The sequence below is a fragment of the Mobula hypostoma genome, chromosome 9 (genome assembly GCF_963921235.1).
Source record: "Mobula hypostoma chromosome 9, sMobHyp1.1, whole genome shotgun sequence".
NCBI lineage: Eukaryota > Metazoa > Chordata > Chondrichthyes > Myliobatiformes > Myliobatidae > Mobula > Mobula hypostoma.
Window position 1 is genome coordinate 38,885,634 of NC_086105.1, and position 27,145 is coordinate 38,912,778.

At 39.4% G+C, this 27,145-nt stretch overlaps 1 protein-coding gene across 1 annotated transcript in view; it reads left to right on the top strand.

Annotated features, from left to right (window-relative positions):
• efcab6 (EF-hand calcium binding domain 6) overlaps nt 1-27,145 on the top strand; it is a 113,956-nt gene that overhangs the window by 357 nt on the left and 86,454 nt on the right. The window contains exons 2-9 of the mRNA XM_063059688.1: nt 709-855; nt 5,568-5,785; nt 9,685-9,779; nt 12,774-12,840; nt 15,776-15,912; nt 17,978-18,096; nt 20,197-20,327; nt 26,914-27,062. Of these exons, the coding sequence (XP_062915758.1) occupies nt 709-855; nt 5,568-5,785; nt 9,685-9,779; nt 12,774-12,840; nt 15,776-15,912; nt 17,978-18,096; nt 20,197-20,327; nt 26,914-27,062 (1,063 nt within the window). The remainder of the gene's footprint in view (nt 1-708; nt 856-5,567; nt 5,786-9,684; nt 9,780-12,773; nt 12,841-15,775; nt 15,913-17,977; nt 18,097-20,196; nt 20,328-26,913; nt 27,063-27,145) is intronic.

The window sequence follows — 27,145 nt, forward strand, 5'->3', positions numbered from 1 at the left end:
GGTCATGCAGAGAGGAATTGAGAAGAAGAGGTCATGGAAAGACAAGAAGGGCAGAGTGGTTTTAGTGGGGGACACAGGGAGGGCAGGGGAAACTTTGGGAGGGCGTGGGGAGATGGAGAAGGCATTGGGGGTGTGATGAAGCAGGAGGAAGGGGAGGAGGGGGCAAGAGACAGGGAAGGGGTGGGGTTCCTAGAACATTGGAGGAGGGAAGGGGTAACATTGAAAGGTCGTGGAGGGGGTGGAGGAAGGATGGGGAGAAAGAAGGGGTCAGGGAGAGACTAGAAGGTGAGATGAGTACATGGATGGGGAAGACGAGGGAAGCAGCGACAAGGAAGGGAGGGTTTGAGAGGTAGGAGTCATGGAGAGATGAGAATACAGGGAAGGGGAGAATTGGAGAAAATCTCCAATTCTGCACGTTAAAACGTGATGCAAATTGAATGCCCCTGAAACTGGAACCTAACTGAACAGCAAATACCTTTCGACTCTGCTATCCAATAGGAACACGGTGCAAACACGAGCATGGATAGAGAGAGACCAAGGTGTTTCATGCTTAAATGAGGTATTGGATGCTGATTTCAGAACAAGTCAGGCAGGTTTCAGATATTACAAGTTACTGTTTTGCTCTCCATAATAAAAATGATCATTTATATTTACAGATTATCATTCCATTAAGTTGTGTTCTAAATATTGATTTATTTTGATTTCTAGATAAATTCTTCAAGAGGATGGTCGGCTCTACCCCAGACTTAGGGGTTCTATGTTTGGAGTCCCGTGGAATACCATTGACCCCAAGGCCCCAGACAACACCCTCATGGCGTAATTGCAATAGTCGAGCATCACTGCAATCAGCTTCAGGTATAATGAGCTTATCTAGTGTCTCAACACAGTCAAATTTATCTTAATATTTTTATTGCTAAAAATATTAAGCAATAAAGCTGCAGTGCTGGTTGTCAGCGTTGTTAAGAAAGCATATGGTGTAATAGCCTTCATCAACCGTGGGATTGAGTTCAACTGCCATGAGGTAATATTAAAGCTATATACGAGGGGTGATTGATAAGTTTGTGGCCTTAATATTTTATTGCTAAAAATATTAATAAGGGATAAATTGTTAAATGACTAATGTGATTGCCATATTTTGCAAAATGAGTCTTTTTCTCCCATTTCCTGTACCGACTGATGTGCGACTCTGAATAAATGTGAATTTTAATTAGTTTAGTTCCATGAAAGATTTTTTTGAAGAAGCACAGTGCATTACTAACATAAACTAGCATAAATTATACAAAACTTACATGATAAAATAAACTAAAATAAATATAAAAGCATTAGTGCAAATTGATAGGGAAGAGGAAAAAAGATGTTCTGGGCGTCTTTTAGGAACTGAACTGAAATTTACTTCACGGGGGGGGCGTCTTTAAAACCTACAACTAATGAGTCTGATTCCTTTAAAACAGTCTGGATCTTAGATAGGAGGCTTCAGTTCCTTTGATTATACTTTCTGTAGTTGGATCTTACTATTTCATTCTCCCCTTGTGATGAGAACAAGAAACAAAAGAGGAAGGTATAATTTCAGTCAGCAGTGATATATGCACACAAGACAAGACTATCATGCTTGTTTTATGTAGCTCACATCCATCATCAAGTACTCTGACCATCCAGGATATGCTCTCTTCTCGCTGCGGCCGTCAGGAAGAAGGTTCAGGAGCCACACCACCAGGTTTAGGAAGTTATTAACCATCTGCCATCAGGCTCTTGAACCAGAGGGGATAACTTCACTCAACTTCACTTGCCCCATCACTGAACCAGCTGACTCACTTTCAAGGTCTCTTCCATCTTGTGTTCTATGTTGTTTATTTATTATTGATATTACTTTTTTTCTTTTGATATTTGCAGTGTGTTGTTTTTTGCACATTGTTTGTCTGTCCTGTTGGGGGCAGTCTTTCAATGATTCTATTGTGTTTCTTGTATCTTCTGTGAATACCCACAAGAAAATGAATCTCAGGGTAGTATATGGTGACATATATGTATTTTGATAATTTTCTTTGAGTTTGTGAGCTACACAAAAAGAATAATGATAGTTTTGCAGATATACTGTCCCTTTATAACATTTTATAAAATACACATTTCTCAGCTTTGAGTAGGCATATGTTTGATATGTTGATTTTCTCAATATATACTAAGTTGTAATTGAAAAGCAAAACCATGCAGACACCCTGCAAATCTGAAGTAAAAAGAGAAGATATTGGAAATGCACAATTGGCCAGGCAGCATCTCTAAAGTGAGAAAGAGTTTGGGGTCTATAGCCCTTTATCAGCACCGAGAGATCTTGAAAATCAGCCATATTTAGATTACAAAGAAGATGGGGGTGAGATGAAATCACTGAGGAAAAAATGTATGTTATAGGGTAGAGAGTTAGAGAATAAATGACACAAGTGGTGTTGCTGTTACTTGGGGGGGGTGGGAGGGGGTAAAGGCTTATTAATCACCAATAACCTACCTAAGGTGAGACATAAATCAAGAAATGACTGAAAATACACGAGGGAAGAGGGGTAGAGCTTTTTTCTAAAGTGCAGAGAGGCAAAGCGTTGCACATGTTAGAAACAATCAGTATATGTCAAGTGGGATATAGAGCTAGTGTTTTAGATTAATTGACCTTCCATCTGAGCTGGCCAATTCATATCCAAACTGGAAAGACTGGTTGTCTGAATTGTTGAAATCAATATTAAGACCATCGTCCAAAGGTTTTTTATCCCTTCTTTTTAGTTGTCATGGATTCCTAATTTCAATTCTTGAATTCTAACTGTTTACTAACCTTTCTTTCCCTTCACTTTCCAACCTCATTAGTGTTGGGCACGTGGCCAACTGGTTAAGACGTTTGTCTAGTGATCTGAAGGTTGTTAGTGTGAGCCTCAGTTGTCGCAGCGTGTTTGTGTCCTTGAGCAAGGCACTTAGCCACATATTGCTCTAGTCTGTGCGAGGAGTGGCGCCCCACACAGACTTCCAATCTGCGCCTCGTAAGACATGAAAATGCCCAACGCAGGCCTCTCATGGTCTGAGTCGACGTTCCCTCCTCCCTCCCTCCCTCCTTCCAACCTCATCTGACAGACCAGTTTTATTCTTTTATCGTCTTTGATTTCCTCTCTCTCATTTTGAATAGTCAGTCCTCATTTGTCATCTTCAGAATTCACAATGCACCAGACCCCTGCTCCTGGCTCTTTATTCATTATAAACGTATGGCCTAATACTGACCACTTTATTTTTTCCACTCCTCCTTTTACACTGAATCTGATGACAGGGGTTGTGCTGATATTGTTTGAAGAACTGAGAGACTGATTTCCTGCTCTCTGACTGTTCATCTGTCCTGAGCCACAACCCCACACTGAACATCATGCTATTTCCTCGAGAGATCTGTTCACTAGAGCATTCAGCTTAATAATTTTCCATGCAAAGCCCACTTCATCCTCCCTCTCCAAAACCTGGAAAAATGATTATCCTCGCAAACACGAGGAAATCTGGAGATGCTGGAAATTCAAGCAACACACACAAAGTGCTGGTGGAACGCAGCAGGCCAGGCGGCATCGATAGGAAAAGGTACAGTCTACGTTTCGGGCCGAGACCCTTCGTCAGGACTAACTGAAAGAAGAGGTAGTAAGAGATTTGAAAATGAGAGGGGGAGGGGGAGATCCGAAATGATAGGAGAAGACAGGAGGGAGAGGGATGAAGCTAAGAGCTGGAAAGTTGATTGGCAAAAGGGATACAGAGCTAGAGAAAGGAGAGGATCATGGGATGGGAGGCCTGGTGAGAAAGAAAGAGGGAGGGGAGCACCAGAGGAAGATGGAGAGCAGGCAAGGAGTTATTATTAGAGGGACAGAGAGAGAAAAATGGGAAAAAAATAATAAATAAATAAGGGATGGGGTAAGAAAGGGAGGAGAGGCATTAACGGAAGTTAGAGAAATCAATGTTCATGCCATCAGGTTGGAGGCTACCCAGATGGAATATAAGGAGCTTTTTCTCCAACCTGAGTGTGGCTTTATCTTGACAGTGGAGGAGGCCATGAATTGACATATCAGAATGGGAATGGGACGTGGAACTAAAATGTGTGGCCACTGGGAGATCCTGCTTTCTCTGGCGGATGGAGAGTAGGTGCTCAGCGAAACGATCTCCCAGTCTCGCCAATATATAGGAGGCCGCACCGGATGCAGTATATCACCCCAGCCGACTCACAGGTGAAGTGTCGCCTCACCTGGAGGGACTGTCTGGGGCCCTGAATGGTGGTGAGGGAGGAAGTGTAAGGGCATGTGTAGCACTTGTTCTGCTTATAAGTGCCAGGAGGGAGATCGATGGGAAGGGATGGAGGGGACAAATGGACAAAGGAGTTGCATAGGGAGTGATCCCTGTGGAAAGCAGAAAGAGAGGGGGAGGGAAAGATGTGTTCAGTGGTGGGATCCCATTGGAGGTGGCGGAAGTTGCGGAGAATAATATGTTGGACCTGGAGGCTGGTGGGGTGGTAGGTGAGGAGAAGGGGAACCCTATCCCTAGTGGGGTGACAGGAGGATGGGGTGAGAGCAGATGTGCAGATCTTGGTATTTTCATTGTTCCAATCTGTTCTACTACCACAGAACTTACTTCTTTCTACCTTTATTGTTTCTTCCAGCATTTTCCTATTTGCATTCGTGACTTACTTCTGCTGCTTTGACATTTTCCATTTTTTAAGATTCAACATGAGCACCTAATCACTCTGCATTACCATCCCACAACAGGCTCAACCAGTGCTCCTGCATCAAAACCATGCTTCACCTAGCTGAGCAACACAAATACTAGAGGAACTCAGCAGGCCAGGCAGCAACTATGGAAAAAAGTAAACAGTCAACGTTCCAGGCCGAGACCCTTCACTTGGACCTTAGCTGAATTTGTTTTCACACTAAGCACCACTCATTTAACCCCACGGACTTTCTCTAGCAGTTGTCTATTTTTATTACATTTTCCTCTCTCTCCTCTGGTTTTCATTTATTTCTTTCCATTTCACCTCTTCCAGACAGATCATCATCAGAGATAGAAGGAGGTCTGGAACCCTCTGCCGAAAAGCGGATGAGAGCAGAAGCCATAAATATATTTTATACTATTTGGATGTGTAGTTAGCTGTCATCTGTATGATTATGGACCAGTTGCTAGAAAATGCGATTAGGATAGGGACCTTTTTTGACTGGCTTAAAGAAAATAAGCTGATTAGCCTCTTTTAGTGTAATCAAAATTGGATGATTCTGATCTACATTGAACAAACTTGGACTATCCTCTCAAAACCCAGCACCAAAACCTTTATGCAATTCTTTGGTTTCTATCCTTTTGTCAGTAATCCTGTTGTTTTGGCAAATAAAAAAAAATAGAAAATATGTGAAATTTTATTTTTAAGCTTTCTCAGTTCTGCTGAAAATACACTTTCCTATCATGTTGTCCCTACTCTTTTTACAAGAGTTGCCTGTGAATTTCCAGCAATTTGTTTTTTATATACTCAATAATTATCAAGCTCTTGCACTTTTTTGCTTAAATCTGCTTTAATATTTATTTCTTAGGTTCATTGTGTGCTGACCATGATGTAAGCCGCTCCATTGCAAAAATTGCACACATTCTTGCTCAGAGAGCCAAGGAAAAGCAAAATGACTTAAGAAGAGCTTTCGAAACTTATGACAAAGTTCGGAATCTGACGGTCACAAAAGGCGAATTCCGCAAAGTGATTGAAAGATTTTTGCTGCCTCTTAATCCAAAACAATTTCAAGATCTACTTGCAAGGGTAATTGAATTAAATGCCTGAAGTCTCATTATAAAGCAGTCACTGAGTTTTAGTGCTTTATTGTTACTATTTTTTATCACTCTTGAGCAATAGGAAGTGACTGTCCTTTAAACTGAATAAGAGGTTGAGATGTCGAAAAATTGCATATTTAAAATGTATCTTGTTTCCATGGAAATGATTGAATTTGAAGATTTGATACTCTCCAATATTTTTGAAAAACATAATGGGACCTTTTATGCATCTAATGCAAGATTTATCATCTTTTAATATTTCATAAATTTCTTTGAAATCTAGAAATTATGGAGACCTCCTCAGGGAAACTGTTTCAATGTTTGATGATTTTTGTACAACTATATTGCAATGATCAAGATGCTCTGAACCTAGTTAGTAACTTTAAAGTGCAATTGATCCCTCTTTTTGAAAATAGTTTAATATGTATACACTTGTTAGCATCTGCAAGCATCTTGTAAGACTACACCCAGAAAGCTTGGCTTCTCTTTTAGAGTCATAGTAAAGTACAGCACAGAAACAGGTCCTTTAGCACTACTCATCCATGCTGAACCATTTAACCTGTCTACTCCCATCAACCTGCGCCAGGACCATAGCCCTTCATACCCCTACCATCCATGTACCTATCTAAACTCTTAAACGTTGAAATTGAGGTCACACGCCCCACTTGTGCTGGCAGCTCATTCCACATATTCATGATTCTCTGAGTGAAGAACTTTCCACTCATGCTCCCCCTAAAATTTCACCTCTCACCCTTAACTCATAACCTCTAGTTGTAGTCCCACCCAACCTTGATGAAAAATGCCTGCTTACATTTAGCCTATCTATACCCCTCATAATTTTGTATGCCTCTGGCAAATCTCCCCTTAATCTTCCATGTCCTAACCTATTCAATCTTTCCTTATAACTCAGGCCCTGTAGTCCTGGCAACAGTAGGTGACCAAAACTGCACAGAATGCTGTACTCCAAACTAGGCCTCACCACATCTTGTACAACTTCAACATAACATAACATCCCATCTCCTGTACCCATGTTCTGATGAATGATCTTTGCCTGAAATGTCGACTGTTTACTCTTTTCCATAGTTGCTGCCTGGTCTCATAAGTTTCTCCAGAATTTTGAGCATGTTTCCTGTACTCAGTAAATTGATTTATGAAGGCCAATGTGCCAAAAGCTTTCTGTATGACCCCATATTTTCATACCTAACTCTTAATTTTTTTTTGAAAAGCTTTAGACTAGCCAAGAATTAAAGTATCAGAAGAGTCTGAGTTTTAATATCTACTCTTTTCATCTGGAGAGGATATTAGAAAATTATAGAGTATTGCTAGGCAGTCCTTCATATTTCCAATTTGTCAGTTTTATTCTTTTAATTAATTCTTGTTTTAGTTAGAAATGCTGCTTCACATTTGTATTTATTCCTTATTGTCCATAGCATGCTTTCCAAGATATTTTAACCCTCTCCACTTATCCCCACAGACAGTTTGTCTTTTTCCATGTCACTTCATCATTACCCATTTTTCCACATGATATTCCGATGAATAATGCTTACAAAAGGAAGAAAAAAGCTGCAACAGATAGGATCGGTTTTAATAGGACCTCCAAAATTAATTACCTGTATTGCATAGGTTAGCAAGTACCAGTCAAACTGAGATGACTTCCAAATTGCTTGATTGACATTCTGGAACTTTCAGTCCAAGAACACTTTTTAGAATGCCTTCATACGTTGGACTGTAGAGGTTAGTTATTATCCTTTCTGAAGGCGATTAGGAATGAGCAATAATTGCTGTCTTTGCCAACAGTACACACATCTCAGAATAAATAAAATGCATGCACGTTTATTTGTCCAATCATACGGGGCTTTGAAGTGTGAAGAGTGGGGATTATACGTTTACAAAGGTACCTGTAGATGTGCCCAAAGCCCAGAATGCATTCTGCTGTTTTATGGAAGTGAGATGATTACAATCCAGTTTGGACTGATTGTATGCTTGTTTTTGTGGATTTTTCCAAGTATTTTTTTATACTGTATAGTATTGTTTCATATGGAGAATGTACTAAAGTTCAAAGCACATATATTATCAATGTATGTATACTATATACGGCCTTGAGATTCATCTGCTTACAGGCGGCTACAAAACAAATAGACCTAATAGAACCCAATATAAAAAAAAGGCCATCAAACACCTTATGTGAAGAAAAAACAAATCATGCAAGCAGTAAAAGTAAATAAGTAACATTCATAACTGAAGTTCACGAAAGTGTGTCCACAGCGAAGAAGCAAGTCACAGCCGATCCAGGAGCCCATTAGTTGCAGTCTCAGTTCAACACAGAGATGAGTAAACTTTGCGGAGAAGCCAGCTGAACACTGGCCTGTCCCTCGCATCCAGATCCAAACCTCTGACCTTTTCCATCTGGCCCAGTGCTTAAATCTGCAAACATCAGGTCATTCTTTGTTCTCAGACCCAGGCTCTGCTACTTTAATATGCTCTTGGACCCAGAGTCCACCACCTCGATTCCACCTATACCTGGCCTTTCCAATTTACCCTGGTGCTTAAATCAGTCAACATTGGCTTGTTCCTCGCTCTTGGGCCTGGGCCTCAATGCTGCTTCACCTTAGTTCTGGCACTTTAACTTGCCTCCAAGATCACTCCAGCAGACAAACATTGGCTTGCTCCCTGGTCTCAGGCCCCAGCCCCACCACCTCAATGTAGCCTGTACACGCCACACCACAAAACAGTGCTGCACCTTTGAGACTTCAGTTCACACCAGGACAATGCCAGGTAGTACAGAGTGATAAAAAGCTCACCTCCAAAAGGGAAGTTTCAGGCTAATGATTGCAGTGATTGCTTTTGAGAAAAAGTTTTCTTTTTGAGAAATAACCTAGTTAATAGTTGTGTCTGCTGTCAGCAAGTCATCACTGTGCTTCACAGGCACCATATTAAATTGGAATCACTAATTGGATTGGTGAAGTACAAAATTATACAGCAACCAAATAGAAGAAAACTGATATTTAAGCAGCAATTAGGAAGAAAATGAATCATCACACTATCACATTGCTGATCACCATCAGCATAATACTGTGGATAATGGTGATCTGAGAGAATTTATTAGCATGGAAATTTACCTGCTATATTGATGAAGATCAAAAAGTACCTGAACTATTTTGCAAAGAACGATGTACATTATGAAAAATTGTAGTAGTCACATTAATTCTGAAATAATAATTGGATTGCATAAAATGTGGTGATTACAACATCAGACAATTTATAACACTTAACCCAATTCATGAAAGTGAATCACAAACAAGAAAATCTGCAGATACTGGAAATCCAAGCAACACACACAAAATGCTGGAGGAAATCAGCAGGCCTGGCAGCATCTATGAAAAGAAGTACAGTTGGTGTGTTGGGCTGAGACCCTTTGGCAGGACTGGAGGGAAAAAAAGCTGAGGAGTAGATTTAAAAGGTGGGCGGGAGGAGAAGGAGAAACACGAGGTGATAGGTAAAACCGGGAGTCGGATGAGGAATGAAGTAAAGAGCTAGGAAGTTGTCTGGTGAAAGAGATACAGGTCTGGAGAAAGGGGAGTCTGGTAGGAGAGGACAGGAGGCCATGGAAGGAAGAAAAGTGGGGGTGTGTGGAGAAGTACCAGAGAGGAACAATGGGCAGGCAAGGAGATGAGGCGAGAGAGGGAAAAGGGGAATGGGGAACGGTGAAGGGGGGGGGGGGCATTACCGGAAGTTCAAGAAATCAATGTTCATGCCAACAGGTTGGAGTTCCTGATGAGTTCTTCCAGCATTTTGTGTTATGAAAGTAAATCATTCATTTTCCATTTACAATGTCAATAAATTTTGTGTTCTTTATGATAAAGTACATTCCTTGCTTTTTTTTAAAAGATTCCAATCAACAGCGATGAAACGGTACCTTACATGGTATTTTTGGAGAAATTTTGTTCATCTCATGAATCCTGTGTAAGAAGAGCAAGCAGCAGGTTTGTACTGAAATTAAGATAAACCGGAAATTTTAAATACGAGTGACAAAAACTGTGAAGAAGTTAGCAAAACTCTGTAAAATGGAAGTTTCATCAATCTAATGAGGGATACACATTTAAAACTTTTTTGATTGCAGATGTTGATTTATATGGATTTTAGCAGTATTTTCTGATTCATTCAGTATTGACAATTCAGTGGGCAAGGAAATCATTGTACATTTTTTTCCAGACAAGTTCTAAAAATCACAGAAGTTTATTTATTGGTTTTGTGCTGTTGATAAAAGAGATCTGAGGAAAAAAGAAGAGTTGATACTGCAGGGTTGAAGTGAAACGTTAACACCTTTTAGAGATTATAGTTTATAACTGGGTATCCTAAGTTGGATACATTGCCTTTAATTTAAAATTGCTTGGAGTGCCGTGTTGGACAAGTGATAATGCACCAGATTTTTTGCAAAACTCATCTTGTAAACTTTTTCCTTATTACTCTGAACACAATAGGTATGTTAAGGATAACGTTCTTAGCCATAAGCAGCAACTGAAAATTCGTTTAGGTGTCAACTGCATTGACAATCTTGATGCTGATTGTAGTTGGTTGTTTAATAAATGAGAACCCAATCTTTTCCCCCCTAGCCAGGAAACTTGAAATTGATTGAGGTGCTTTTCTTTCACCCCCAAGTGAGATCTACTAGAGCCGCATAATTGAGAAATCACACTTGGGATTGTCCTGCTTTGTATGAATCTGTTCTATATTAAGTGTGTTTATGAATTGAACCTTCAAAACTAGTGTTTTGTTATCGACAATGCTCAATATTCTGAGGGAAGAAAGAATTAACACTAACTTGCCACTTGGGATTTTGGTATTCTCAGTAAGAAAATGTTAATAACTTAAAAAGCACAAAGGAATGTTGTTAAAATTTCAAGTAAAAATTTAACAGATCTTGATCAATAGGATATGGTTTATTGTAAGTGAGAAATGTAGTTATTGAATTACTGATTTAAGTATTACTTTTGAGAGCAGTACAAATATGAATTTCTTTAAGAAATTCTGATGCATTCTATTTATAATTTTTTTTTTCCCAGGAGTATTTTTACTTACTGAAGCCCATTACCCCTACTGGGGCGTAGGCTGCTGACAGCTGCTCACCAGGGTCCTCTGTCGTGGGCCAGTCTTTCAAGTTGTCCCCAGCTGTAGTCCATCTTTTCTTTCCACTTCCTGGAATGAGCTCACTGGAGCTTCTTATTGACATTTCTGTAGCACTGTGTTTTTATGGGATGGGGTTGTTAGTGTCATGCCCAGCCCTCCTGCTTTCACAGTTGGGCTTGGGACAGTCCACAGGCGGAGTTAGGGGTACCCTTGCTTTGCTTGTTGCAAAGATTTTGCAAGCAGCTCTAAGCTAGGTCTTTTGAGGGCAGAAACGCAATTTATTTTTATCTTTGTTTGGATAACTTTGGATGTGCAATGTGATCACATTAGCCATTTTACTCAAATCAAATCAAGCTTAATTATCATTCAGACCTACATTGATACAGTCAAACGAGACAGTGTTCCTCTGGGACCTATGTGCATAACGTACATTCAAAAAAGTGAGAGAGACAAAAAACACACACATCGTTATGCAAGAAAACACATGTGTAGTCCAAGTTGCTGAGTAACATGCCAATTGATGGTACAGCTCCTAGCAATCTAGCCTGTCTTTCTGCTGGTTGGACACTAGAAGGCAGCACTGACAGGAAAGGTCAGCTCCCAACCAAGCACAAACTCCACACTACACCACCTCCAGCGTTGTCTCACCTGGTCTGCAGCAGTAGGCAAGCCTGTTTGAGGCCTTGTCCTCATTACAACCGAGGTGATGCTTCTGCCTCATTGCCTGTCTCTCCACCAAACAAGGGAAACAGGCCTGCAGCATCACACATTATCAATGTCCAACGGGGTCTTGTGATTGCAAGAGAAACGTCCAAGATAGTTACTCACGATTACACTGCAAGCTGCTTTTGCACATCAACTCCGATGTCTTTGAGTAACAGAAGCAGTACGGTCTGCATGCAGGTCAGCTCCTCTGAACCTTCCCTGCCTCGTCCACTGGTTTCTCCTTCTCCCAGCCCGCCACCAGCTTCCCTTTCTCTCGGTATCCACTGGCTTCTCCTTCTCCTGGCCCATTCGCCGACTTCTCCTTCTCCTGGTTTGTCTGCTGGCTTCTTTTTCTCCTGGCCCATCACCAGCTTCTCCTGCCCGGCCAAGCCCCAGCTTCTCCATGTAAAGGAGAAAACTTTCTCCAAATGTCTCTTCATAATCTAATATTGCCATAATAAGATTATTATTTGGCTTCCTTGCCACATTTGTGTCCATCACACAGTTCTTTCATTGCAAAGGAACTCTGAAGCTAGAATTATCTGGTAGATTAGTGGAATTGCCTTAAAATTGAATTGACTTTATTTCTTACATCCTTCACATACATGAGGAGAAAAAATCTTTACGTTACGTCTCTGTGTAATTAACAATGCCACAACTTTTTGAAGTTGTTTCAACTTTCAAGATTTTCTTTATCCATTATTTCCCATTACACTGCATTTGTAATGCTTATTTTGGAGTGTTCTCTAAGAAATATGTACAACTAAACACATTGTATCAAGAAACTGCTCACCTTCTACCATATCAAATAATCAAAAACAAATTTATTAACACTGACTTCAATGACATGAAATTTGTTATGCAGCAACTGTACAGTGCAAACTTAGGTTGAAACAATCTTACTTATTAAAGTCTCTGTGCCTGCAGATTTCAGCTGTAATTGTTTCAAATGGAGATATTTGATTCCTTTGGGAGCTGCATGTAAAAAGGTGCCCTCTGGTACCATTTTTGGAAAAATGAATAGCACAGGGATTGCTCATAACAATGTAGCATACATGTAACTGGACCAAATTGGAGAAGTTTTGGAGAAGATCTGCATTCACTTTATAAGAACAGCTATTTAACTATTTTCTCTCTTTTTCCAGGAACGGTTCCATTATCTCCAATTGCAATTTGACATTAAAGCAAATTGAGAATCACCTCAGAGAAAAGGTGAGAAATGCATCTTCGCAAAAGAACAGAATTATATCATTGTGATATAGAGAAACACTTTTTTTTTCAATCTTTTTATTAATATCAGATTCTCAAACAATACGAAGAATTGATACAAAACTATTGGGATTGCATTGTTAATAATTAGTATATATAAATAAAAACACAGTTGATACACAGATATTAACCTCCCAAAATCCTACAAAGTACAAATATAGTAATATATAGAAAAAAATATATACAAAAATATCATGGAAAAAGAAAAAAAGAAAAAAAATGCCCCAATAGGAAAAAAAACCCTAATTTAAATCAAATAATCAACTAAACTAAAAAAAGAAAAAGAAATGGGCTATTATGTAACATCAGATAAAACCAATAGTGTCATTAACTCCGCTCCTCTCTATATATTTAAAAGTAGCAGAATAGAATTGGAGAGGGTCAAACTACAACATATGAAAGTATTGAATAAATGGCCTCCAAGTCTCTTCAAATTTAATAGAAGGTTCATAAATGACACTTCTAATTTTTTCGAACTTTAAACACGACATAGTTTGAGAGAACCAATGAAATGTAGTAGGAGGATTAATCTCTTTCCAATTGAATAGTATGGATCTTCTAGCCATTAATGTAATGAATGCAATCATCCGACATGATGAAGAGGTCAAATGACTTTGTTCTATCATTGGTAAACCAAAAATTGTAGTAATGGGGTGAGGATGTAAATCAATATCCAGAACAGTTGAAATGGTATCGAAGATATCTTTCCAATATTTCTTCAGCAGAGGACATGACCAAAACATATGAGTTAAGGAAGCTGTCTCAGAATGACATCTGTCACATATAGGATTTACATGAGAGCTAATAATGAGCTAATTTATCCTTAGACTTATGAGCCCTATGTACTACTTTAAACTGTATCAATGCTTCTAAAGAAGAGAAACACTTCTTTATCACAAAATAATCTTTTATTTGCATAACTGCTTGAACAGCAATGTGCCCCAAGTGATATCTGAAGTTTATCACCATAACCGAAGAAGATATTAAAAATGATAAACAAAATCTTAATTAAAGATGCAAAGTTTTAAATGCATCATATGGAAAGAGCCATGAAAGGTTTAGGGAAGGAATTCAGCACTTTGGGCATTGACAGCTTAAGTCTAGCCACAATGTGTAGAATAATTCAACTGAGGGTAACCACGAGTTAAAGGAACCCAGGTATCTTGCAGAACTGTAAAGTAGAGAGGTTTAGAGATGGGGAGGAATTGGGGGCCAAGGGTGAGAATCTTAATAAGACATTGCTTAACTAAGTCAGGAAGCATAGGGATGATGAACTTGGAATGTTAGGAAATAGGGTCCAGGTTTTTGATGAACTTGCATTTGCAAGGGTAGTAGGAGCTTCCATGGGAAGTGGAGGTCGCACATAGATGTTGATTTCAGCAGCAAATGACTTGAGAAAAAAGTGTTAACAACCTTGGAAATGGTGGGGTTATATAACGTGATAACTGTGTCAGGAGCAGATATGACACCAGTTTTGTGAACAAGCTGGATCTATTTCAAACTAATGCCAGGAAGAGAGCTGGATTCAGTGACTAGGGAAGATAGTTTATGATGTGGACCAGGGGCAGTGATTAGGTTTTTGTAAATGAAGTTTAGGGGAACTTCAGTCTAGGAATGGACTTTGCTTTTAGGTGATATTGTCAAAAGACAACATAGAGATGCATAAGAAGGTCAGAGGCAAATTCATTACAGAAAATTTGCAGCAGATAGTTCTATAACAACAGCTGGATTGATGACTTTGAAACAACTAGGCAAGTGTTATTCCATCCATCTTACAGGGATAGAGAGGATAAAGTGGTCTACCACTTCAAAAGAGATGAGAAGCAGTTAATTACCTTTCTACCAACTACATAGGATGTCTCTGATCTGAGCTTTTTTAACAATGTGGCAGGGCAAACAGTGATATTTTTAAAAATAAATATTTGCTTTACAGGGTTTGGGATTTGGGGGCAAAACCAGCATTTACTGCCGATACATTTTAGTTCTGTCAATGGACATAGGACAAAATGATGGCTCAGCTTATGAAACCTAATTGCCCATAAGCTGCCTTGCTGAGAATCAGTTTCAGAATTGATTACATATAGAGAATATCTGAATTTTATTCCTTGATGCACACTAGAGAACCAGACAACTGCAATCCAGTAAATGCTGCGTCATCCTTACCAAAGATCAGTTGACTACACACATAGAAATGAAAGTGAAATATAGAATGGGGTACCAAATTAAGCAGTAGAATAAGTGAGTTAATTGTGAAGTGGCAATATTTTAAATACAGTATCAGATGTATGGTAAAATCCTGATAATCAGACATATGTCATTCAGAAATGGTGGTTTGGTATCTGGCTCACTCATTAGTCTGGTCCGAGGGCCAGGTATGCAGCCATGGTTGAGGGTGGATAACTGGAATGCTATTAAAATTTACTGAGTTTTTTGCCCCCATTCCCTTATGAAATGGCTCAATTTCCCATTCCCATTTATGTTAGATTTATAAAAGAAAGCGAAATTGTGTTGGTATATTACAAGGAGTAACATATTTGGCCGCATGATTTAAAAATAATTGTTTAGGTATCTTTTGTACTAATTTCTAAAAAACTTCTTGCATTGGTATATAAACATAAGATAACATTTTTAACACAGAACCTAGAATATCTGTTATATTAACCAAAGTTCCATTTGAATGACTCTAGTATGAAAAGAGCTTGTCATGTTTTATGCCAACTTCCCCAGTGTGTTAGTACTGAAAGCAAGCCAGTTTTTTACAATCTCATGTACTTTTAGCAAATGAGATTTCAGAAAAATGAGAAGTTGCAAATAAGACTGTTGTGATTTATTTATATAACAATTATGCAGAAAAATGTAACATTATTTTTTTCCTTAGATCTTAAATAATGTAAAAAATCTCGTAAGAGCCTTTAAGTTATTTGATTATAACAAGGATGAGCACATTCAGTGCTATGAACTTCGAAGAGTTCTTGAGAGTTACTGTCTTCGATTAAGCGACTCTCAGTTTGAAAGGTCAGTACATGTAGATGCTCATCTTTGGTGTTTCGGGATGAATTTTTAAAACTATACTTTGATACAGAATGGTTCAATAGCTAATCCTGTGCACTACAGTGAAAATCTGCTGCATTATGAGTGAAAGTAGAATGCAATTAGCAACAATTAAATAAGTATTTTAAAATTGGTTATACAATGTGATGTTTTGAATGGAAGAACATTAAGCCAAAAGGGAGTCCAAAATAGTGATTTCAGCTTTATCCATTACATCAGAAGAGTAATGAATGTTTATAAATATTAAGTTTGAAACACTAATTTAAACAGTTGTAGAATAACATTACAAGCTATTTTATGCTGGTTAATAATTCATATTGCTCAGTTGTTGAAAGATGAGAACAAAGTTAAGTAGCTTATTTCTTGTGTTTTTCACCTTTCCACTTCATTCCTATAGCTCCAATGTACGCATAAGTCCCTGTTCAGAATAAATTATGTGCCCATGCTATTCTCTGCGCTTCAGCAAGTAGCAGTATTGATACAGTAGTTAAAGGAAATAGGAGTTCCTGGGCAACACACATCAAAGTTGCTGGTGAACGCAGCAGGCTAGGCAGCATCTCTAGGAAGAGGTACAGTCGATGTTTTAGGCCGAGACCCTTTGTCAGGACTAACTGAAGGAAGAGTTAGTAAGAGATTAGTAAGGAGTTCTTGGGGATGGCATTGGAGATTGAGATGGAAGGTATGGAAAGGAGCTACAGCAAAAGCAGGCAATCAGTAAGAAGTTTTTCTAACTATGCTATTATAACAACAGTATTAAAGACATTTAACTCAAAGCTCTCTTGATTAAGTATCTCTCTGCAACTACCTCTAAGGTGGTCTTGCTGGTGAGTCAGAACAATGTATAGAGATTGAGATAGATGAGCCAGAGATATTAATGAATAAAAGGCACCTCAGCCTATGCCACGTATTTGTTATTTAGTTTGCGGGACAGGCTTCCCAATTTGGGCATATTTCTGAATATCTCTAAGGAAGATTTTAAAGTCATCTAGTATTTTATAGGTGCCATTGCAGTCATGGTATTTAAACTTGTTTCTCTGAATTTTGTAGCTCAGCCCTTTGGATTACTCATATAGAAATATAACCACTGCTATCATTTCCTTAACTGAATGAAGTATCCTAAAATTTTCTTACAAATCTTATCCATCCATCCATCCTTCCATCCATTTAGAGAGTTCTATGGATATACTTAACCTCTTTTCCTCTACTCATTAGTGTAGTATCATCTGTGTGATCTCCATGCCTAATTTCCTTCACATTACCATCCACTTCTATAGGTTTATTTCCTTCTTTCATTTTTCCGCCTACCCATTCAGCCTGCTGAGATCCTTCTCCAGTTGAGAGTTATTTTCCCTTCCTATGTTTGCACATCTTTAAGTGTGTAACAGGAAGGCTTCTTGTATTCCTGCAAACATAGGAGATTTCTCCTGCTTTCTACTACCTCCATTGAGACTTACTGAGTGGCATCTACAAGCCTCTGATCCCTTTTCTTCATATTGTCCGTATTTGTTTCTTGGATCAGTGCATTAGTTGATAGACCTTTCCTTATGATGTGCAAGTTAGTTTGAAACAAGGCAGTTACATTATGAGCTACTAAGCCAACACTGGTGTTTCTGAAAGCAATTGCAGAATTGCTGCCGTACTATTTTTTTCCAACCATCTTCTAAATGGAGCTTATCCTGGCCTCTCAGATTATGACATTTATGCTTGCAAGGCTCTGTTACCATTTGGACCTTCCCATGGAATTCTGGACCAATGTTTTGCAGGAGGTTAGCACTGGGGTATCTGTGCAAACTTAACTTTGTGTTTATAGGTGAGGGCAGGTTACTTGCAACTGGTAGGAACTATTGGGTTATTATAAACAGGCAATGGACTTGGTGTGCTGCTTGCTTTGCCATCCATGGGCACAGGTTTAATTGAAGATTTTGATCCCTTTCAAATATAGGCACTCCAACTTAAGTAACAGGAGTTGTACTGTTGAGCCAACCCAGATGCAGTTGTTTTCACTGACACAAATGTATGTTTCCATTAGGCTTTGTTCTCGATACAACCTTTCTAGGACTGGAACAGTGAATTACATGCAATTTCTACAAAAGCTGGACATCCATGTTGAATCCTCAAACAAATGCAGTAAAGAATGTGTGGCACAAGGTTGGTCTTAAGTTATTGATCCTTTCATTTCAGCTGGTATACATCTATGCTTTAATTGATCTAAAATTTATAATTTTAATAAATAATTTGGAAATCACGATTAAGAATCATCAGAACTGTAGAATATACTTGACCGTAAGCAAAATGCACTATATTCCCATATGCACTATAATTCTGCATATAAGTACAGTATAAATAATTTTGTATCCACAATCGTTATACAAGTTAGGCTTCAAGATCCTATTTTCCAAATAATCAGCACAGTCAATGGTGATATGTAATCAATTTCCATGAGAACCTGAACAATCACTTGGCTCACTTTTGTCTTTTAGCCCCCTGCTGAAGAGAATGACTGGCAGAGGAGGGCTGTGCAAGCTAAAGATTTTTGGGTTGGGGAAACTCAAGTTAAATGTGTACAAATGTAGTATTTTTATCCCATTATTGTTGCTTTTCTGATAATAAGTGGAGAACTCACAGTTCTCCACTCATTATCAGCCAACTGATCTTGGAATCACAGAGTCATACAGCACGGAAACAGATCTTTCAGCATGCAGTTCATCCCAGCATCAGGTATCTAGATGTACTGATCCCATTTTCCAGCTCTTGCCCTGTAGCCTTTTATATCATGATAATTTGGGTGCTCATTTAAATACTTAAATATTATGAAAGTACCTGCCTGCACAGCTACCTCCGACAGTATGTTGCAGTGGTTTCATGTACCCGCTGGGAGAAACATTATGTAGAAATGCTTGCTGCACTGCATCTATTTTTGAAGCAAGTGCCTACAATATTTACACTATTGCAGTAGGTCTGACCTCAAGTGATTATCCTCAGACATACTGGCAAATACGTTTCTTTTTGATAGTAATTATTGCTGGATTCCCATTGTTTCATTAAATTCTAGAGATTTATTATGAGTCAAAGTATAACTATTCTGCTGTTGACTCTTCAGTTACACTTGTAGCAGGTAACTGCCCAAAGGCTCCATTTACTTCAGCTAGAAGTCATCATTCTGTTTTTGATATTCCACCAGGAGTGTAGTTAGAAAGGATTGCTTTACACAGAATGAGTCTGGAGTTGTATCCATGGTACTCAAATTAAATATACCCTGGATACTGAAAATTATAGTTTATTCATTGGTATATAAAAAAAAAGTATTAGACAGCATCATGTACTCCCTCCATTGCCCCTGCACTATTCCCACAGACAAACCTTTGTCAACCCTGTGTGATCAGTTGGCCTTTCAATGTTTGTGCTCCAGACTCTGATGCAGTGCTGGGCCTGGGTGTGAAGCAGAAAGTTAGTTGAATAGCAACAACTCAGTACAATGGGAACTCAACGGGCCCAGCAACATCTGTGTGGAGAAAGGGATTGTTGATGTTTGGGTTGAAACCCCATATCAGGACCGGTATCAGACTATTACAGTGTTTCGACCCAAAACATTGACAATTCCTCCTCCCCCGCCCCCATCCACCACTGATGTTACTGGGCCCGCTAATTTGCACTAGCAGATTTGTTGCAGTTCAGTTGAAGAGCATTAAATCTCCCCAAAGTCAAAGATATGCTGACTGGAAATGTAAGTACATTTAGGACCAAGTTATCTTTTATCAATTCAGTTAAACTTTAAAATGGAATTATATTTTATTCCAGTTGTTTAGATTTCAGCTTTAAAGTGATGTATATTTGGGTATTGGTGCAGGATTAAATACAGTCAGCAGAATCTTGAATATGAATACGTTGAAGAAAGGTGAAAGATAGGAACCTCAATTAAGAATGAAACATCTCATCTATTGATATGAACATTTGAGAATTGGCAATGTTTGGGATTTAGTGTTCATAGATAATGCAAAAAAATTGTACAAAATCTTGGGATAAGGGATAAACCAAGGGATCCATGAATGAGGCTTTTGAATTTAGATTGTATTTATCATTGAAGGAGGAAACAAGACTGGATGCTGAGTGGAGAATAGAAATGTACAGAGTGGAAAATTGCAAGGTTCTGGTGAACTGACATGAATGAAAAAAATCATCTTTAAAGCAGAGAAGTTTATATTGGTAATTATAAGTGTTTTAAGTATATTTAATTGTGGTTTCACAAAGCAATGAACTGGGAAAATGGCGTTCAAGAACAAGGAAAAAAAACAAAATTGCAACAACCAGTGACTGAGGAGCCCCCCATAATTTCAAAAAGTTCATCCGTGGATGAAATTTATTCTACTTTTCAAAAAAAGGTAAATTTGTTCGTTTATTCTGATACATCTTGATACGCATGACTGGATTTGTATGTTTAAATTAAATGTTATTCTCACAGAAATATGGAAAGTTTATAGTTCGAATTTGAATAAGAGATCAACAGTAGTGGAACTGCAAACACAAGGAAATCTGCAGATGATGGAAATTCAAGCAACACACATAAAAATGCTGGTGAATGCAGCAGGCCAGGCAGCATTTTAAGGAAGAGGTACAGTCGATGTTTCGGGCTGAGACCCTTCGTCAGGACTAACTGAAAGAAGAGATAGTAAGAGATTTGAAAGGGGGAGGGGGAGGGGGAGATCCGAAATGATAGGAGAAGACAGGAGGGGGAGGGATGGAGCTGAGAGCTGGAAAGTTGATTGGCAAAAGGGATACGAGGCTGGAGAAGGGAGAGGATCATGGGATGGGAGGCCTTGGAAGAAAGAAAGGGGAAGGGGGGGAAAGCCCAGAGGATGGGCAAGGAGTTATAGTGAGAGGGACAGAGGGAGAAAAAAAGAGAGTGAAAAAAAAGGGAAAATAAATAAATAAATAAATAAATAAATAAGGGATGTGGTAAGAAGGGGAGGTGGGGCATTAACGGAAGATAGAGAAGTCAATGTTCATGCCATCAGGTTGGAGGCTACCCAGATAGAATATAAGGCGTTGTTCCTCCAACCTGAGTGTGGCTTCATTTTGACAGTAGAGGAGGCTGTGGATAGACATATCAGAATGGGAATGGGATGTGGAATTAAAACGAGTGGCCACTGGGAGATCCTGCTTTCTCTGGCGGACAGAGCGTAGGTGTTCAGCAAAGCGGTCTCCCAGCCTGCGTTGCGTCTCGCTATTATATAGAAGGCAGCATCGGGAACACCAGATGCAGTATATCACCCCAGCCGACTCACAGTTGAAGTGTTGCCTCACCTGGAAGGACTGTCTGGGGCCCTAAATGGTGGTGAGGGAGGAAGTGTAAGGGCATGTGTAGCACTTGTTCTGCTTACAAGAATAAGTGCCAGGAGGGAGATTGGTGGGAAAGGATGGGGGGAGAAGAATGGACAAGGGAGTTGCGTAGGGAGTGATCCCTGCGGAAAGCAGAAAGGGGGGTGAGGGAAAGATGTGCTTAGTGGTGGGATCCCGTTGGAGGTGGCATAAGTTACGGAGAATTATATGTTGGACCCGGAGGCTGGTGGGGTGGTAGGTGAGGACAAGGGGAACCCTATTCCTAGTGGGCTGGCAGGAGGATGGAGTGAGAGCAGATGTGCGTGAAATTGGAGAGATGCGTTTGAGATCAGAGTTGACGCTGGAGGAAGAGAAGCCCCTTTCTTTTAAAAAAAGGAGGACATCTCCTTCGTCCTGGAAATTTCAATGATTTTAAGTTTCCTGGCCTCCACCGCTTTATTTTAACCATGGATGTCCAGTCCCTATATACCTCCATCCCCCGCTAGGAAGGTCCCAAAGCTCTCTGCTTCTTTTTGGATTCCAGACCTAACCAGTTCCCCTCTACCACCACTCTCCTCCGTCTGGCAGAGTTAGTCTTTACTCTTAATAATTTCTCCTTTGGCTCTTCCCACTTTCTCTAAACTAAAGGTGCAGCCATGGGCACCCATATGGGTCCCAGCTATGCCTGCCTTTTTGTTGGCTTTGTGGAACAATCCATGTTCGAAGCCTATATTGATATCTGTCCCCCACTTTTCCTTCACTACATTGCCGACTGCATTGGCGCTGCTTCCTGCACGCATGCTGAGCTCGTTGACTTCATTAACTTTGCCTCCAACTTTCACCCTGTCCTCAAGTTTACGTGGTCCATTTCCGACACCTCCCTCCCCTTTCTTGATCTTTCTGTTTCTATCTCTGGAGACAGCTTATCTACTGATATCTACTATAAGCCTATGGACTCTCACAGCTACCTGGACTATTCCTCTTTCCACCCTGTCTCTTGCAAAAATGCCATCCCCTTCTCGCAATTCCTCCATCTCTGCTGCATCTGCTCTCAGGATGAGGCTTTTCATTCCAGGATGAAGGAGATGTCCTCCTTTTTTTAAAGAAAGGGTCTTCCCTTCCTCCAGCATCAACTCTGCTCTCAAATGCATCTCTCCCATTTCACGCACACCTGCTCTTACCCCATCCTCTTGACACCTCACTAGGAATAGGGTTCCCCTTGTCCTCACTGTATAATTCTCCGTATCTTCTGCCACCTCCAACAGGATCCCACCACTAAGCACATAATTCGTCCCCCCCACCTTTCTGCTTTCCACAGGCATCGTTCCCTACGCAACTCCCTTGTCCATTCGTCCCCCCCATCCCTTCCCACCAATCTCCCTCCCGGCACTTATCCTCGTAAGTGGAACAAGTGCTACACATGCCCTTACACTTCGTCCCTCACCACCTTCCAGGTGAGGTGACACTTCACCTGTGAGTCGGCTGGGGTGATATACTGCGTCCAGTGCTCCCGATGCGGCCTTTTATGTATTGGCGAGACCCGAAGCAGGCTGGGAGACTGTTTTGCTGAACACCTACGCTCTGTCCACCAGAGAAAGCAGGATCTCCCAGTGGCCACACATTTTAATTCCACATCCCATTCCCATTCTGACATGTCTATCCATGGCCTCCTCTACTGTCAAAATGAAGCCACACTCAGGTTGGACGAACAACACCTTGTATTCCGTCTGGGTAGCCTCCAACCTGATGGCATGAGCATTGACTTCTCTAACTTCCGCTAATGCCCCACCTCCCCTTCTTACCCCATCCCATTTATTTATTATTATTATTATATTTTTCTTTTCCCTTTTTTCTCTCTTTTTTTTCCTTCCTCTGACCCTCTCACTATAACTCCTTGTCCATCCTCTGGGCTTTCCCCCTCCTCCCCCTTTCTTTCTCCCTAGACCTCCCGTCCCATGATCCTCTCCCTTCTCCAGCCTCGTATCCCTTTTACCAATCAACTTTCCAACTCTCAGCTTCATCCCTCTCCCTCCTGTCTTCTATCATTTTGGATTTCCCTCTCCCCCTCCCACTTTCAAATCTCTTACTATCTCTTCTTTCAGTTAGTCCTGACGAAGGGTCTCAGCCCGAAATGTCAACTGTACCTCTTCCTATAGATGCTGCCTGGCCTGCTGCGTTCACCAGCATTTTTTATGTGTGTTGCGTGTAGTGGAATACTGGGTTATTTTTTAACCAAATCAATGATGATAGTGTGCTATGACTGACATAGCTATGATTTTTGCTAATATTAGTAAGTGCTCAAATATAATCACCTTTAAAAGATAAAACATGGTAAACAATTACAATTATAATATTAGTAGAAAAATGATAGGTTTTGTGATTTTAACTATTACGGTTTGGTTTCGGATTACTTTCAATTGTCTTAACAATCTTATTTTTTAAAAAGTTATTTGGGCAGACACTGGAACTTGCTCACTGGTAGTGGTGTTATGTTTAATACATATTCTTCTCAATTTACAAATTATGTTATTCCTCTGGACTCAGAAGAGTACAAGTCATTCATAAAATGGATTGCAAACCAAGGATAATTATAATTCAAATGGATGTAAATTCATAGTATGTTAATAAATAGAAGCAAGGTGCATTTAATCAACACACACAAAATGCTGGATGAACTCAGTGGGCTAGGCAGCATCTTTGGAAAACTAGGAACAGTCGACGCTTTGGGCTGAGACACTTCATCAGGACTGGAATAAGGTGAGAAGTTAGAGCAGGAAGGTTGGGGTAGGGAGTAAGACGTAGAAGGTGGTAGGTGATGGGTGAAACCAGGAGAGTGGGAGGGGTGAAGTAAAGGAGCTGAGGAGTTGACGGGTGAAAACGATAAATGGCTGCAGAAGGAAGAATCTGATAGGAGAGGGTAGAAGGACCATGGAATTAGGGAAAGGGGGAGGAGCACTGGAGGGAGGCAATGGGCAGGCAAGAAAATAAGGTGAAAGAGGGAAACAGGAATAGGGGAATGATGGAGGGAGTTACCAGAAGATGGAGAAATCGATGGTCATGCCATCAGATTGGAGGCTACACTGACGGAATATAAGGTGCTGCTCCTCCAACCTGATTGTGGCTTCACTGAGGCAGTAGAGAAGGCCATTGGCTGACATGTTGCAATGGGAATGGGAAGTAGAATTGAAATGGGTGGCGACTGGGAGATCCCGCTTTTTCTGGTGGACGGAGTATAGGTGCTCAGCGAAGTCGTCTCCTAATCTATATCAGGTCTCACCAATGTACAAAAAGCCATGCTGAGAACACTGGATACTGTAGATGACCCCAACAGACTCACAGGTGAAGTGTCGCCTCACATGGAAGGACTGTTTTTCTCATGAAGGTGAATTTAATACTTGTTTTCTATTCCTGTGCCTACAAATGTAAGAATGTATGTCTAATTATGTGTATTCATGCAATATTTACGATAAATGATTGATAACTTTCCGATAGTCTTCAAATAAATTTGTGCATGGAAAGTACAGGAAAACAAAGGTTTGAATGATGAAGCAATTGGAAAAAAGAGATGGAAGGGAAAAAATTGGACTATCAGAAAATAAGAAATAGGAGCAGGCATAGGCCATCTGTCAGGTCGAACTTGCTCTACCATTCGATAAGATCATGGCTGATCTGGATGTGAATTCAGCTCCACCTACCTGCTTTTACCCCATAACCCCTAATCCCCCTGTTATGCTGTAACTATGTCTGAAATATGTTAAATGAGCACTGTTCCCTCTAAGCTATGTTGGTATGCAGCCATGCAGTAACTGAAATGTTCTCGCTTACATAGCCTTTGTTGCTGCCAGCTGCAATTTTCTTTTATATAATGTTATATAATTTTGACTTATTAAATTCATTATTCTATTATTTGATTCATTCAATGTGTGTAATCATTTGGATAATAGATTTCCTGACGATGGGTTAAGAGAATGGCAAGCTTTTGTCCCTTCTGCTATTGCAAACCAACCGATTTTGAATGTGGAGAAGAGAATGTTGTATGACTGACAAGCAATATTCAACTACTATTATGAACTACACTGATAGCATTACCTCAAAAATGTTGCAGCAATTCTGTGATATCAAATTTGTAATTTCTGCAAAAGTTAAAACTGGTTCAATTAATATGTTCACTGATATGTTGAACTATGTGCTTAGAAATGAAGAATTTGATGAACTATCAATTCTTGTTGACATCATTGGATCACTTCAAGCTTCTAGTGCTGTCTGTGAACAAAGATTCAGTCTTATGAATTCAATCAAATTTAAATCCAGAAACAGACTAGAATTGGAACATTTGAATGATCTAATGAGGACTAAGAAGTATCTTTCATCTGGATGCAAATTAATCTGGACAGTGTAGACAATGGATTTGTAATAAAGACAGATGAAAAAAGGTTTACGAAGTGTGAATGATTTTCTTTGTCATACTGTATTTCCTTATACCCTTCAATTAATACATAACATCAAAAGTATGTGTTTTTAAAAAATGTTTCATTCTAACTATTCATAGTATGCATATTACAAAAAAAAATTAAAGTGCCACACAGTTTTCAGGCCATGTAAAAAAAAAATTTGCTCAGAATAATGTGTCTGTATCACTGCAAAAAAAAAATTGGAGGAAATGTTAATGAGGTAGCCTTGTACTACTTCCTTGGCCAGAGAATTCCACAGATTCACTACTCTCTGGGAAAATCAGTTTTTTCTCATCTCTGTCCTAAATTTATTCCCTCAAACCTTGAGGCTATGTCCCTACCTCTTACCAGTGGAAACAACTTTCCAGCCTCTATCTTGTCTATCCCTTTCAAAATCCTCTACCATGCTAATGCATTATCCCCAACTCCATGCATCCTTATCTTATGGATAGGTCTTTTACATAGCACTTTATTGAATGCCTTCTGGAAATCCTAATATCCACCTGTTCCCATCTATTCTCTGTGTACATAGAACTCCAGTAAGTTTGCACTTTATTAATCCATGCTGTCTTTGCTTGATGAAACCACTTCTATTCAGATGTCTTGATATTTTTTTCCTTAATGATGGCTTCAAGCAATTACCCCACTATAGATGTTAAGTTAACTGACTTATAGTTACCTGCCCTTTGCCTACATCCTTCTTTAAGCAATGGTGTAATATTCGCAGGAAGAACACGACAGGGTTGAACTCACCTGCCATGAATAAAAATCTTTGAGGGAGATAAAGAGTAAGAATCTCCGTCACATTGCACTATTGTTGTTCTCTGTCCTTGCTGAAGCTGTTTAATATACTGGTAATGCTTTATTATTCTATTGCAAAAAAAAATTAGTGTTGTATTTAAAAAAATATGCTCTTTTTAATCTGATGTTTCTGAATGTTTATATTTATTTTTTATTATCAACTGTAGAATATCAAATTACCAGTGTGGTTTTTGTTACTAAATAAAAAAATATTATTGTCAGGTACTATCATGCGCTCACTATTTGCATGTTCAGTTATTGCTTTGTGTATTCAAGGTAAATATTTTTTAAAGCTACCCAAGTCTCCCAGTCCAATCGTATGTGTAATTTTTCATGACAAAGGCATTTGAACTAAAGAATCAAACAGAGTTAGTTGCATGTTCCTCTTTTATTCCAGTTGCACTCCAATTATCATGAATTGTTGCAAGCATTTTCAACTTCTGATGTGACCAAAAGTGGCTTAGTCTCAATGGAAGATCTCCAGACAATTTTCAACAATGTTTTATTTTCAATGAGTAAAGAAGTCTTTGATCACATAATGGGCAGGTAAGACATAAGTGTTCTTAATGCTATTCATTTAATTTAGAATATTTTGTCTGAACATTTTAAACAATTTTTTGCTTATTATA